Source organism: Mustela erminea, chromosome 5 (genome assembly GCF_009829155.1).
Source record: "Mustela erminea isolate mMusErm1 chromosome 5, mMusErm1.Pri, whole genome shotgun sequence".
NCBI classification, from domain to species: Eukaryota; Metazoa; Chordata; class Mammalia; order Carnivora; family Mustelidae; genus Mustela; species Mustela erminea.
In genome coordinates this window covers 129,313,303-129,329,253 of record NC_045618.1, presented here as the reverse complement: position 1 = coordinate 129,329,253, position 15,951 = coordinate 129,313,303, and the positions used below count along the sequence as shown (strand labels likewise).

Here is a 15,951-nt window from a genome sequence, read left to right as displayed (position 1 = left end):
AGGAAGCAATGACTTCTATTTTAGAGGTCACTCTGACTGCTGTGCAGAAGATATCCTGTAAGAGGCAAGGACAAGACAGGGACACTGTGTAGGAGGCTGGTACAGGTTCTAGGAGAGAAACACATACTGGTAGAGCTGAATTGGTCAAAGTAGCCTATGAGATCTCAGGTCACAGAACCAAGCCTGGAGTTTTCTGCCAAAGAGCCAGGGAACCCTGGGGAGCCAAAGGATGGAGAAGGGGATGTGGTAAATTAGATGGGGCTGTGGCATGGACTTGTAGCCAGACCTAGATCTGCCCCTTATGAACTGCGTGACTTCAGAAAAATTATTTAATCTCTTGGGGATCTCAGTGCACTCATCTATAAAACAGGGATAATAACAGGTATACTTCTTCAGTTTCTGCAGGAATTAAGTGATTTCAGGTATAACATACTTGGAGTATGCCTTGCATAGTATAAGAGTGATAGGAGTTCTGATGGTATAAGATGCATGTGCAGCCAGAACTGTGGAACAGCCTTTCCAGTGGGTTTCCAAAATCATGGGAGCACCCAGTGGCCGTTGTCCTTGGTCCTGAACACATCAATCCACTCTCCTCCCTTCCCAGAGGCTGCCCTTAGCTTGTCCCAGACTTCCAGGCTTAGCCGCATTATGACCCTTACTAGAGATGACATTCCTGGGCACTGTCCCTACTTCCTGCTCTCACGTTTCCCATCCTCAACTATTGTGTGACACTGGAAGAAGCATGCTCTGTACCTCTGGGATGAACCCCACAGATGGGGCTGTGCTCCATGTTTGACCCATGGTGAAGGTGGGGGCTGTCTGGTCTGGGTCTGAACAGCTCTAGTCTGTCCAGAGCCTCTGCACATCCCCCTGCCAGCTCTGGCACTACTTGCTTTGTTAATGGAGAATTTGTCAAGTAATGGGAATAATTAGCACAGTGGGGGCCTTACTGTGCCCTGGAAAGAGAAAAGAGAGTCATCCCAGCAGCCCCAGACATGATTGCTGGGCAGGCTTATTTTCTCTTGTCTGCATCTCTCTCCCCATCTCTTGCATGTGTTTGATTTTTTTCCCCTTTGTATAGAGAGAGAGTTGGCTAGGAGAAAAGGCCAGTAAATTGCACTCTTGCTGGGCTGGTGCTGTGAAAGCTGGATAAGATTGTCTTCTTGGACTGAATAATTTCCCTCTTCCCCTACCTCCTTTAGGGGGGCAGATCGGCTAAACATCTAGTTGATTTCCCCCTCCCCTTCTCCTCCTCTATTCCTCCCCACCTCCAACCCTCCCCTCCCTCCTTCTCCCTGTCCCCTCATGTAAAGAACTCACTGACTCTCAATTGAATCCTTTTTAATGGTCCCAAGGGGCGGGCATCTTGAAGGGTGATTATCTCCATTATAAATTATTAACTCTCCCCGCAGCCAGATGGCTTCCCAACCCGTGGCTTAGAATTCTGGGCTGGGGAGGCCTGCTAGCTGGGAGATGGGAGGAGTCTGAATTGTGAATGACCACAGCTTCTTGGGTTCCTGGCTGCACCAGAGATGCTGGGGAAGCTAAGCTGTTGGCATCTTGCAAGGCCCGAATCCTGCAATGTGTGGGCAAGAGATTATTGTTGCATTTTGCCTACAAGACAACTCAGAGGTCCCCTTGGGGATGGAGTAGAGGTGGTGGACAGGGGAGAGATTAAAGCCATGGGTTGCTTTTGCTGTGAAGCTCAGAGACTTGTCAAGGCATGGTAAGAAGGCATGATTATTACCTTACACTCTGCAGTCCTTTACTTCCTCTGATGTTCACAACATCCTGGAAGGTGTTCATTGTTCTGATATACAAGAGAAGAGCTAAAATGGGATGGATAATACTTTTGTATAAGTTCATTTGGCCAATAGTTATTGGAAAGACAGAGCCTGGTTCGGACGCCCCCGTCCAATGGTCTCCCTATCCCCTGCCTCCCCCCAACAACCCCGCACCAGACTTCTCCTTCCCAGTTGCCTATGCTCTACTTATCCTTCAAGTTTCCATTAAGTTCCCCTTCTCTGAGAAGTCTTCACTGACTTCAGTGGGCCAGTTTCCTCCTCTTCTTCTAGACTCTATTATACTACATGCACAGCTATTGAGCCCTAGACATACAACTCCAAAGGCTGTCTAGCCTCTTCTGGAATATCTCCAATGACATGGAAGCCCACGTCATCTTGAGGTGGTCTGTGTGTAAAATAAAGACTCAAATACTCTTCCTCAACTTTATTCACTAGGCAGAATCCTCTCTTTGAGGGCCATAGAGAACCCATGGGATCTCTCTTTTAATGTAGGAACGCTTCAGACCCCAGAAGGTGCTTCTCATGCTACTGCTGGGTTGCCCCCATAAGCCCAAATACCCTGGTACCTCCAAAGGTTTCTCATTTCAAGAGGCTCAGGTATGACTCTTAACATTATCTCTGTCATTGGGGTGGATTCTGAAAGCTGTCCTTCTGCCACCCATCCTAGTCTGAGCAGGTCAGGTGAGAGGTACCAACACCAGCCATGCTGCTAGGTTGAAATGTGAACATCAAGGACCACGGGAACAGCGGCAGCAGCGGTGCTGGCTAACGTTTACTGGGTACTGACCCATGCTGAGCACTGTTCTAAGGGCTTTACCTTCCAGTGGGGCCTTACTCTGGCAACTCATTGTGATCATTGACATTTTACAGATGAGGCAACTGAAGCTCATGGACTGCAGGTGACTTGCTCAGGGTCACACAGGCAGCAAGCAGTGAGTCTGGGATTTGAACCCAGGAAGTCTGGCTCCAGAGCTCATGCTTTTGACTTTTGTGAAAGGGGCATTTACCCAAGCACCAGTGTTCTATTTGGACCCTAGGGATGGACTACTGCCATTCTAAGACCATACTCGATAGAGCCTGCCCCTCAGCTTTGATCTACCTCCTTTTATGATCTAGGCTCATATCTTTCCTTTCTACTAGCATGGAAGTGCCTTGCAGGGTTTGAGTTATTTATTTTTTAAAAATCTTTCTCTCTATGCCATGGGTGATCTATGACTTAAAAAAAAAAAAAATAGTTAACAAAAAGACTTCCCTTCAATTTTCTACCTACCAGCTTACCCGCACCTCTCTCAAAGAATGGGGTTCAGAATAAAAATCTCATGATCAAATTGACACAAATGATCATCTCCCTTTTCCTCTAGATTATATTTTAATTCATGTGATCCAAAATTGTGTTTGTTTATCTGGCAGTCACAGAACACAGGTACTCTCTTGCCTCATCCCGTCTATTTGATTCCTCAGTTCTAGTTCACAGTTACAAATTATACCTTCCATGTTTATGGCTGGTTTACTTTGGAGGATCGGGCTGTTTAGCTTTACATTTATCGCCATCAAAGTTTGTCCTACCAAACGCGGGCTATTGAAGCCCACGTGACCTCTTGAGATCCTGCAGCATCTTCTGAGGTGCCCACTGTCCATGTCGGGTCACCCTCAAACATGACTGGTCCCACCCAAACTCTTACTGAATGTGAGCAATGGGGCAAGGCCTGACCTCACACCAGAAGCTGCTCACCCTCTCTGAAGGCTGTTATTCTGCCAGTGACACATCTTTTTTGTTCCGTCCACCTTCCGGGCCTCCTAGCATGAGAAACTTCTTGAAAAGATTGGCCGAAGTCCATACGTATTGTAATGCCTGAGTGTTTTTACTATAATAGATCAGTAGTAGTCTTGACGGAAAAGGAATTTAGGTTAGTCTGACATGACTACTTCTTAGTTTTTATGGAAAATTGAGTTTTTTCAAAAAGGTGTTATAACTCAATACTTTAAAAAATTCTCTTCTCTCCACATCCCTGTCCACCTCAGGTATGACTCTTAACATTATCTCTGTCATTGGGGTGGATTCTGAAAGCTGTCCTTCTGCCACCCAGCCTAGTCTGAGCAGGTCAGGTGAGAGGCACAATGTGAGGTTTTAACACCCTTCTCCAGAGGCCCATCTGATGGACTGGAGTTGAGGTCTTCGAAGGTTTTCCTTATCTTTCTTCCCTTTCCGGGGGGGGGGGGCTGCACACAGAGGGTGGGGTAAGCTTGGTGGCAAAGGCATCTTTAAGACTAGACGCAGCTCCCCACATTTCAGAGGAAGAAGAGAGAATAGGCAGGTGGTATTCTCGGACATGAAGAAATCATGAAACAGGGAGCTGAGGTACAGACAGTGGGTTCTCTGTTGGAAGACCCCGTGGATGTTTGCCCATAGTTTCCCAGGAAAGAGATTGACTTTGACTTGGAGAATAACATATATATATAGAAAAGTACATACATTATGCTCAAACAGTGTGTTTTTACAAACTGAACCCAACATGTAACATCACCCAGATCCAGAAATAGAACTCCTTTACCCCTTTGCCTTCTTCTAGTCAGCAACTTCCCCAAGAGTAACCGCTATGCTGGCATTTAACAACATCTAGTAATTTTGCCTCTTTTTGTACCTTATATAAATGGAACAGATTCAGTGTGTCCCCTGCTGTGAGATTCAGCCATACTGCTGTCTGGAGATGAAGACCAGTCATTCTCTCTGCCCTACAGCATTTTGCATGACTAGACGACAATTGATTTATCCATTCTACTGCAGATGAGCATTTGGTTATTTTCTAGGTTTTGGCTACTGTGAATAGCATTGTTATAAACACTGTCATGCATGTCTTTGGTTGGACATATGTAAGCATCTCTGTTGGTGTATCCGTAGGAAGGGAGTTGTAGAGTCATGGGGTAAAAATAATCAGTTTTTAGTAGCTCCCATCACACAATTTTCCAGAAGTAGTTGTACCTCTATACTTTTTAAAATTTAATAAAATTCAAAACTACCCTATGAGATAGGTATTATCATTCCTTTTTTTTTTTTTTTTTATGAACAAACACAGGCTTAGAGAGCTGCCCCAGGCTGAATAGTTGTAATAATGAGTCTGGGTTTAAATCTAGGTCTGCCTGATGGCAGGGCCCATGCTGTACATCATTACCTTAAACTGCTTTCATGTCTTGGAGAGAAGTCATGCCTCCCCCTCCCCCACTGCCTGCTCTAGAGTCTTTACTGTGATATTAAGGTAGAGAGGACCAAGCGTGTGAAGGCTGCCTTAATTGTGTAGTATCAGGTGGGGCGCATTTTAGTTGACTTAGTGAATCTCTCAGGCTTTTGTACAGGAACGAGCCTGCAGTCCCTTCCCCACTCCCCACAAAAACCTAGGGTAGGGTATGTCTGCATCCTATGCCTTCACCCAAAGACATGGACAAGTGGGAGTGTGGGCACTGGGAGTGGGGGGTGAGCCATCTGACGTGTGTCTCTGGTCCCAGGAAGTCCTGACAGGTATGGGTGGCCATATGAAATGAAAGCTCCTGTCAATATGTCAATGACCATGTGCTTGAAGGTCTACGGACCCAATTCAAACTAGCTCAAAAAAAAAAAAAAATGTGATTCTTATAACAGAAATCCCAGGATCTATTGGACATTGGGATTCAGGCCTGTTTGCCTCTAGGTGCTAAATTATCACTAGAAGTCTGTCTTTAGCCATCTCTTGGCTCTGTTTTTTCCTTTGTTGTCTTTATTCCTAGATAAGGTCGTTTTGGTTTCTGTCATCAGCTCTGGGCTTCATTCTAATAGTCTGACAGCCTGGTGAGAAGAGGGGACCTTTCTTTCAATAATTCCAGCAGAAGTCCCAGGGTTCACTCTAATTTGACTCCATTTGGGTGACAGGCTAATCCCTCAAGTAATCACCATGGCAGGAGATTGGAATGTTCTAATTGACTACATTGGGTTGCAGGATCTGAGACTGGGATAGAGCCCACCTGAATGGCCAGGACTGGGACTGGTGGTGACAAATCATTTTAGCTTCAAAGTGAAGTGAGGAGGGTGGTAAAGGGGGAAGCGAGGAGAACCAACGGAGACCCGTGAGATGGATTTTCTGGTTCTAGTGAAGGGATTAAGAGGGAAGCTAATGAGAATTTCTAACGGGAAAAATGGCAAGCCCAGTCTGGGGACCGTGATATACCAGCAAGCGGCTGGGCATGGATGGGGACAGTCATCATCGTGCCTTCATACACCCCTCCTGGTTCTAGACACAGGCTCCTCTTTCTCCTGAGCCTGTCTCCGGGGAGTGGAGGAACTGGAGGGAGCAGGTGGAAGAACACACGGCAGCCCTTCCAAACCAGGCCTATGGCAAATAGCCCGTGTGCCAGAGTCGTGAGAGGGCCCCCCTGCCTCCTAAGCAGCCGGATTGTGAGACATTTGCAAAGATGTTAACCCCACATAAAAAGTGTGCCATTTGATAATTATGTAAATTAGCTGGCAATTAGATAATGTCACTCACTTTCCTGAGAGATTCCCACATAACAGATGAGCGTCTGCGTTTCTGCACAAGCCCAGGCCTTCCATGCAGGTTCCGGGGCAAACCGCCCGCATACCTACAGCTGCCTGGGCCATCCTATGGCTCAAGAGAGAGGGGGAAGCTGGCTGACAGGGTGGAGAGAGCTCTCTGCTCCCATTTTCCCATTTCTTGAGCCTTGTGTAGCTCTTCTAGAAGGCTAGAGAAGGCTGAAGAACATATGCAGAGGCAGTGAGCTTGAGGCCTGTGCTGGTCATTGTAAGGTTGTCTTTAGATTTTGGCTGTATTGGCGTTTCTCAGAGGCCATGGGAATGTCCACAGTCCAAGAAAACAATGGAAGGGCAGACCATAGGGTGTCAAGCCTAGATAAACCCAATTCGGATGTTACCAGTCCTGAAATCAGATGCTGCCTGGCACCTGCGGAAAAGAAAACTTGGTTTTCCTCAGCCAGCCTTTTCGATCCCTGTCGATGGAGGCAGAAGAACATTGGTATCTCCAGTGTTGGCCTGGGCTGGAGGGAAAGACTGAATCTGATGTGAGAGTCTCAGCAGGCAGGATGGAGCCGTCACCCCAGAATAGGCTGGGAAAATTCCCATGATCCTCCTGGGAGGGCAGTGTTCCTGGGATGCTTAGATCTTCATTCATAGGTTTCCTCTGCTTACTAGGCATGTGCTGCTTTGCCTTTTGGAGTCATGTGAGGTTGGCATCCAGATGGCTCATGATGGCAGTCATTGTGTACAGTAGAGTAGTGTGGAGGCCACTGCATGGAACAGAAGTCAGAGGATCCATGGGGATGTTCTTCTGCTTCTGTTTTCACTTTTCATTCTTTACACATGTTTCCTGAGCTCCCACTCCATGCCAAGGCCCTGTGGCAGGAGCCGTGGTGAAGCATACCCTGCCCAGAGGTAGCTCCCTGTCAAGCTTCTAGAGCCGAGGCTCTTTACCACTGTGCTTTGTGTTTCTGAAGCACACTTGACCCCACTATTTTTTGATGGCCTTGAGGGCAAGGATGGTTTCTTATTCGGGTTTGAAAGAGCAGTGTCTGGAATGAATCAGAGCTTAATAAACCTATTGAGTTGAACAAGTCATTTAATTTATCCAGACAAATAAGTGACTTTCAGAGGCTCAGAGGTAAGTTGATAGATAATATAGACCAGTCTGGAAGTTTCAAGCATTTCCCACGTGCCCGCTCATCCGTAATATGAGACCTTCCATCTTTGTGTCCTTTCTTCCCACAGAGGGCCCCATTGGCTTTGGCCATCTGAGCCTGGGCCTTGCCTGTCTTCACATATTCCAGCCTGCTCCTGTTGCAAGGACTTTGTGCTGTTTCTTCTGGAATATTCTTCCCATGGCTAATTCCCTCACTCTCTTTCAAGGTTTTTCTTAAATCTCACTTTCTCAAAGAGTCAGATTTGTGGTATTTGACTATTTCCATGGTGTAAATACTCCTAGCCTGGTTGATTTCATTCTACCAGAGTGACCTTAACCATACATTTCTGAAGTTTTAACAGTTGGCTCTGACAAAGTCCACATGTTTGGGCACCGCCATACTGCTGTGTCTGCGTTCCAGGGACGTAACTTTGGCACTGTGGGAGGTACGCATGCCCCACTTTGGGAAACACTACTTGGATAAAACCTTTTCTAGAAGAAAGGCTTTCCTTATGCTGGACTTAATCAACCTCTTACTGATTTGGTTTGTTTTTTTTTCAGTGGGAATAGGTGTTTTTTCCTGTTAAGAAACATTTTCCTCTTCAAAGCTGGGAAGGTTTGCTAACATGGTCATCATAAAAATAGTGGACAGTGATGGTCTAATAGAGACTATGGTGAATTATTAAATGAGTCAATTAATAAGCAGCTATTTGCACAACTCTCAGAAATTATACTTCTTGCTCTTATGTGAACAAAGAAGTCTCTGCTTGGTTGGGTGGGCCAGAGTCTGCCAGAGTCAACACTTGATCACCCACTTGACTTTGACTGGGTGTTGGTACATTTCCAACAAATATAAAATATATATAATATGTTCTAGGTTCTAGCTATTCCTCATGGGTTGGTCATTCTGCAGTTTTTGTAGTTGTTAAAAAAGTACTTGTGGTTTTATGTCCTGCCCCTCCCCCCCAGACAACCATGCCTTCCCTCATGGGCAGACACACAAGGACTTTTCTTCCCACCTCCCCCCCGCTTTTTTTTTTTTAAAGATTTTTAAAAATTTATTTGACAGACAGAGATCACAAGTAGGCAGAGAGGCAGGCAGAGAGAGAGAAAGAGGAGGAAGCAGGCTCCCTGCTGAGCAGAGAGCCCGATGTACGTCTTGATCCCAGGGCCCTGGGATCATGACCTGAGCTGAAAGCAGAGGCTTTAATCCACTGAGCCACCCAGGCGCCCCTTCCCATCCTTTTCAGTCTGGAAATAAGAAACTAAAGAATGTACTATTTACCAATCACCTACCATGTGTATAGTCTCATGCTAGGATCTTCCCTTACCTGATCTCATTGTAACCTCTCTCCAACCTTAGAAAGACACTTCTTTCCTCTGCTTTACCGAGGAGGGAACAGAAGCTCAAATACATTAAGAAATTGGCTCAGAAGTTCCATAGAAAAGAACTAGGATTCAGGCATAGCTTTTCTTTAAGTCTCGAAAACACAGTTGTGTTTTTTTTTCCTGTAAGAACTTTTCACCAACACGTATTAAGAGATGAGAGTTGTTTGGCTCGTTACTCACTTTCTAATTTATTTCTGCTGATGTTTATAAATATTTCTTTCAAAAACTTAAAGGTGGAAATCTGTCTTAGGCCGCCTACACCCAGGCATTGGATTGTCAAATTGAAAAAGAAAAATCTAAAAAGAAATCAATGTCACTTTGTGCCTTTTAACCAGTAAATAGTTAAAATTATGTGTCTGTGCTCAAGTGTTAGCTCTTACCTTAAAAATAAATTTTAGCTATGTGACCCTCTGATACGGATACTGTAAAAATGTGCTGATACAACTTTGGGAGTTTTATACTATTTTTGCATATGGAAAAACCGCGCATCGTTAGGCACTGAGCTCAGGGTCCTGCTACAGCTCTGCGAGAACCTGAGCCCTCTCTCCTATTTAAAGCACCAGGCACTGTGGCAATCACTAGAGCAGCCTGGATCCTAGTCGGCCGTTCATCAATATTTGTGAAATAAGGTGCAGTGTTTTCCTGACCCCGCCCTGATCTTTTTCTTCTTTCTGCCTACCCCCCTTCTCCCTGCAGGTGTTTTCCTGGAGTCCTGAGAGGCAGGTAATGGGCAGGACTGCCTCTGGCCCGCACCATGAAGCCTGAACCTGCTTCAGCTCTGCCCTGGGCCCTGCCCTGCCTGAGCCCTCAGCTTTGGGTGGCCCCGCTCCCTGCAGCCCCCTGCTGCTAGGAGGTAAAGCTTCTGGGCGGGTCCTTGGCCTGTTTCCGCCTTTCACCTGGCTCACCTCACCAACCGCTCACACCTCCTCCATCACGGCAGCCCCAGCCCAGCCCTCTCCCCGGCCTCCCTGGCTGGGGCGTTTGGGGGTCCGCTGGGAGGAGCGCGTTGCTGAAGCCTTCCACCCACCAAGTACCTTCTCCTCCTCGAGTCAAGGCCTCCGGATCCACATGGATAGCTGAGGTCTTTTCTTGGAGGACACTTGGCTCCTCACTCTGGTCCCCCACCTCCCCCACCTGACTTTCCTCCTCTTCTGCTGGCCCGGCCTTCCCCCTCTGCCTCGTTGTTGAATCTCCTGCTCGTGTGCCCATCTGGGACCGTCTTGCTCACGGTCCTTCTTCCTTACCCTCTGGGTATTAGTGCGTGTGGACCTCCGCCCTCTTGTGTGCTCTCTGCGCCCCCCACCGCCCGGGCCCATCTCCTCTTCCTCTCTCCCTTGCGCTGCCAAGGAGTGGGGATCGTCCCCCCAGGGCTGTTCCCCGCCCGGCGGCTCCTCCGGGCTCCATCCTGGCAGCCACGATGAGCTTCACCGCGAACTCGGTTTTCTTCACCCTGAAGGTGAGCGTCCTGCTGGGGTCGCTGCTGGGGCTCTGCCTGGGCCTCGAGTTCATGGGCCTCCCCAACCAGTGGGCCCGCTACCTCCGCTGGGACGCCAGCACGCGCAGCGACCTGAGCTTCCAGTTCAAGACCAACGTGTCCACGGGGCTGCTCCTTTACCTGGACGACGGTGGCGTCTGTGACTTCCTCTGCCTTTCCCTGGTGGACGGCCGCGTGCAGCTCCGCTTCAGCATGGACTGTGCGGAGACCACTGTGCTGTCCAACAAGCAGGTGAACGACAGCAGCTGGCACTTCCTGATGGTGAGCCGAGACCGCCTGCGCACGGTGCTGGTGCTCGACGGCGAGGGCCAGGCGGGCGAGCTGCAGCCTCAGCGGCCCTACATGGACGTGGTCAGTGACTTGTTCCTGGGCGGAGTCCCCGCCGACATTCGACCTTCTGCCCTGACCCTGGATGGAGTACAGGCCATGCCCGGCTTCAGAGGATTAATTCTGGATCTCAAGTATGGCAATTCAGAGCCTCGGCTTCTGGGGAGCCAGGGTGTCCGGTTGGATGCCGAGGGACCCTGCGGTGAGCGTCCCTGTGAAAATGGCGGGATCTGCTTTCTCCTGGATGGCCACCCAACCTGTGACTGTTCCACCACCGGCTATGGAGGCAAGCTCTGCTCGGAAGGTAAGACCTTCTTCCCTAGCCTTCTCTTGTTAGGCACCCACCCACCAGGTTGGGTGAGGGCCAAGACCCTTGGTAGAAACCAACGCTGCTGTTGAAGGCCATCTTTAGTTACGTGTTAGATAACTGGGTCCCTTTCCTTCGAGGAGGGGTTGGAAATCCTTTGACTGCTCTCAATGGAAAACCCATCAGATCTCAGCAGGAAGAGGATCCCATCTGCTCAATCATGGGCTCTTTACTCAAAGGGTTCGATGGCGTAGACTGCAGGATACGAGCCCAGCTCAGCTCCTTCCACTGGAGCGCAGCTTAACAGGGTCAGTGCAGAGCAAGGAATCCAATAGAAATGGGCAAAGTAGCTGCCTCTGTCCCTCCTGATCCCTTGAGAGTTGGACCCTTGGGATGGATGGGAAACTCCCCATCATTTTCTCCTTAACCCCCAGGAGGAAGAATGCCCGTGCAAAGGAGAATGAGGGTGGATGGATTGCAGGCCATGCTTGGCCCACTATCACCCCAGCCCTTCCACTTGCTCCTCCTCCCACAGTCTTTGAGGGAAGTGTCTGGAGGGTAGATGAGGCAATTGGGGATGGGCCTACTCAAGACCTCGTTCTAGCAGTAGGCTTTTTCATATCATGTTCTTCTCTCCTGTCCTCCCTTCGTATCTCCGAGTACTGAGAATGGTACAGGAAAACATGGAGACCGACAGGACCCTTGTCCAGCCAAGCACTGGAGGGAGCTGGCAATACTCAGTGTAGCCTTGGGATCCCCCCAAGTTCAACTACAGCTTCCCAGGGAGAGGGGACTCAAACCCAAAGACTTAGACTGCCCTCACCTCATTCAATGAATTTTGACTGTTTGAGATTACCTATAGGAGGAAGTGGTCCAGACTCTACTTTGACAAACACTTAAAAATCCAGATTTCTGGACTCTGGGACTCACTGAAGGCCCAGCTTTGAGCAGGAGGGAGCACTGAAGTGACAAATAGCGTGAGAACTGACCCCATGGGTGTGTGTGCTGGGGGTTGGAATGAGGAAGAGGTAAAGTTCAATTTTCTCCTCTTCTTTCGGAGTTAAGTCCTGGATTTCTCTCTAAGTGTATGGCCATCCCACGCTGGTTTCTCCATGGAGGTGGTGGGATGGTGTAGGGGGGAACAGTGGTTCTCAACCTTGGCGACACATATTAAGATCACTTAAGGGAGTTCAAAACTCTCAGGCCACCCTGTCGACCAGTTCAATCAGAATTTCGTGCGGAGTGGGGGGTGGGGGGTGCGATCCAAGCATCTATATATTTTTAAACTTCCCAGGTGATTCTAGCGTGCAGCCAAGACTGAGAAGCAATTGGACGAGGGAGGTCAGGTAGGTGGGGCCAGATGAGTGTCTCAGCACTGATCCCAGGGTTTCTTCCTTCTGGTGAGGCCCCTGTCTTATGGTTTGTAATAAAAAATAGTGTCTTCAGGGGTTCCTGAAACCATCCCACAACAGCCCACCCAGCCTAAAGAGGGTGTAACTGATATGAACTTTAGCCACAATTGTTAGAATTTTCTTTTCCAGATGGCACATGCTGGAGACTAGGACACCTTGAGGGGTCTTGTTGGAGGCCCCTTTGTAGGTCACGTAGGGGCGCCTGGAAAAGCCTCCCCAGGCCTCCGTGGCTGCTTTCCCCGGCCGGGCTGCCCTGGGCATCACGTCTCCCTTCCTGTGGGTGGGCTGCAGGAGAGGGAGATTCAAGACACGCATGCCTCCTTTTTTTGGCTTCTTTTTTCCCCCACGGGGCCCATTGGAAAAGCGGTTGGGGAAGAGCAGCCGAGGCAACCCCAACCCACAAAGCCACTTTGGGAATGTGGTTATGGAAGCACTTCTTATAAGCAGGTGCCTTCTGGAGCTGACTGCTGTTCCAAAGCTTCTTGGCTTTGGAGAAAGTTCTTCCTGAAGACGCTGACATGATCACTTGTTTTTCTCATTCGCCCAAAGGATATGTTCTGTTCTCAGAACTTGCATTGAAAGCTGGCATTCTTCCTTTCTAGGGACTAGGGTGTTTGCAAGTGTGTTGTTAACTTGCTGATTACCCCTGATTGCATTTTTTGTGTTTAAAAAGAACTCATTTCCTCTGGGCAGGTCTGGATCAGCACTTTTCTGCTGGAAGAATCTCTATGCTGTATATGTGTACGATTTGTCTTCTCTCTCTTGGTGTGTGTGTGTGTGTGTGTGTGTGTCTGTGTGTGAGTCAGGTCTCCAGAGGCATTTTTTAGAGCAGAGTATAGGCAGTCAATTTTTTTTAATAGCTAAATACAACATGGATATTTTAACAATAGTTCTTTCTGCAGGGTTCAGATCGTCTAGTGGCTGTGGATTGATACCCCTATCTGAAGAAGGCAAACACACAGCGCAGCTCATTTATTCTCCCGATACATAAATAGAGTAAATGAACTCTGTAGTAACAGTAACACTTGGTTGGCTTGGAACAGAGCGGTGCAAAGGTTGAGGTGAGGGTAGCTGCTGGGGGAGGTATCAGAATTTACTGTTGATACCTTGGAGCCTGTTGATCCTGGTAATTGTCATCGTGTCTAATCAATCACCAAAAAAAAAAAAAAAAAAAAAAAAAAAAAGCACCGCAGACTTTTAGAAAAGATCTGTCTCTCCACACGTAGTTAATTCCTAGATAGTCAGCAGGGGCGGGGTGGGCGGGGAAGATCCTCACCTATAAAATATTAAGGGGAAAAAAATTACAGGAGCTGCTAAGTGTCAAGTAGATCATGCACAAAACAAGATAAATAGCCCAAATAAATGCTTCCCGTTTTCCTCAAGATGTGGGGAGGTGGGTAGTGAGGATGCCCACCCCCCACCCTGCCTCCTTTCAGCTGCGCATGGCAGGGACCCGAAACCAGGGAACTTATTCCAGAGGTGGGTCCTGTGCTTGTCCCAGTTTGTAAGAATGTCTCCTTGACGTGATCGTGAGGGGGCTTGTACCCAGGACGGAAGGTCCGTTGTGTACTTCATGCTCTAGCAGCTAGGGAGCAGGAGGAGCTGGGAGGGCCCCTGCAGCTTTAGATGGATGTGGTCGGGGCCTGTTGGAGGCACTCTCTGTGGTCCATTAGCCGCTAGCACACCCGCGGCATTGATGTTTGCGCGGCCTGTCTGGCTTTCCATGCCTTGATGGCTCTAAAATGTCTCCATGCTGCACCCTGCGAAGAACGCACAGATGGGCCCATCTCCTTTATGTGCTTTGGGCTGTTTTGACCCCACAGTGGGTATTTCTTTACGAAGACCAGAAGATACCGGAGATGGCTGCTGTGAGCAAGCTGGGCCTGGAGGGTCAGAGGTCGTGGACTCAGTGTCTTCTTTCACATGGTGAAATGTTACTCGCTCTGGCTCCAGGCTGAACTCCATGCAGCCTGCTTGAGAAAACTTCATTCCAAGGCTCCCAGCCCAAGTAATGGTCACATTGAATGTGATGGAGAAGAGGTCCCAGAGTTTTATTTCTAGGTGTTATGTTTATAAGTAAAATGTTTTGGTGCTCAACTTCAGACCTGTCGAGGCTGACATTTATTTTTTTTAAAGATTTAATTTATTTATTTGACAGACAGAGAGCACAAGTAGGCAGAGAGGCAGGCGGAGAGAGAGGAGGAAGCAGGCTCCCCGCGGAGCAGGGAGCCCGATGTGGGGCTCAACCCCAGGACCCTGGGATCATGACCCGAGCCGAAGGCAGAGGCTTTAACCCACTGAGCCACCCAGGTGCCCAAGGCTTGACATTTAATCTTGCCTTTTTAGGAAGGGTCTTAGAGAACTGAAGAAGTGCAGATAGTTCAAAATGATTTTAAAATTCTGCGTGTCTGTTCTGGAAGATAGTCCAGCTACGGCACGGCATATGCGCTGGTTTTGGTCTAGCCCAATCTGTCCCCTTACAAGTAGCCTGGAATCTCACTGGGCAATGAAGAGGTATCCTGAGTTCCCCCTAGAGAGCTATCCCCTCAGGAGTCATTGAGAGTTTATTATTACCATGAAATGAGTTTAAAATTGATTGTTTATTTTTAAACCATTCTTAGTTATGAATGTGCATGTATTGAATTTCTTAACAATCTGACGGTCATGAAGAATTGATTCGCTCCCAAGGTGTGTACATTTCAGTACTGAAGAGCTCATTTACTGTGATGTCAGCCTGTTACCTGTGGGGTAGGGCCAGGGAAAGATGGAGAAGGCGTCACTTGTTGATTTCTCCCTCCGGGTCTCATGACATGGGCCTGCCTATGTCACATACCACTTGTGTCCACATTTTTAGGTTCATTCGGTGAAGAGGCATGAGGTCTTATTCAGTTGGGGGGAAAAGAAATCATTGCGCTCTCTTCCTGCTGCCTTGGGCAGGTGCCCAGGCCAGAAGCTGCTGTCTTGAGTCTTAGCTCTTAAGTTTTCAGACATTTTGACTCCCACAGTGAGGTGTAGGGGTGGGTGTCGGCAGTAGGGGCCTGAGCCTTACCACAAGCACACTGCTGAGTGGTACCCAAGGGCCTCCCCTTCCCATCCCTGACATCTGACCCAGGTTGGTCGGATGGCTGGCTCAACACCACCGGGTGGCCTTGGTAAGTCTTCCTGAAGGCGAATTTCAATTACTTTCCTTTTTATTGAGAATTTTGTGACTCTTTCCCCATTTATCAAAACCAGAGCTGGGATGGAATGGTATACCAGGAGACTGCTTGCCCCCGAGCGTTTACCAAGAGCCAAAGACAAAGAATGTTACAGTTCAGGCTGCGCTGATGGGCCCAGCTGATCCTCCTACTTTGGGCATTTGTGTAAAAACACAAACATCTCTCCTCCCCTCCCCAGTGCACTTCCTGCTGGGATTGTAACAGGGCATTGTTGTTCCCAACCCGTGCTGACCTGGCCTGACCTGGGGCTGGGGGCCGGCAGGGGATTGGTGAGAGTCCCTCCGAGAGTAAAGACTGTCTCCTTGCCAAATCCTTCTCCC

At 48.5% G+C, this 15,951-nt stretch overlaps 1 protein-coding gene across 45 annotated transcripts in view; it reads left to right on the top strand.

Moving 5' to 3' along the window:
• NRXN3 (neurexin 3) overlaps positions 1-15,951 on the top strand; it is a 1,567,429-nt gene that overhangs the window by 54,784 nt on the left and 1,496,694 nt on the right. For all 45 annotated transcript variants that reach the window (XM_032341548.1, XM_032341546.1, XM_032341549.1 and 42 more), the window contains exon 2: positions 9,569-10,998. In XM_032341548.1, coding sequence (XP_032197439.1) covers positions 10,290-10,998 — 709 coding nt within the window. In that variant the 5' untranslated portion in view covers positions 9,569-10,289. The remainder of the gene's footprint in view (positions 1-9,568; positions 10,999-15,951) is intronic.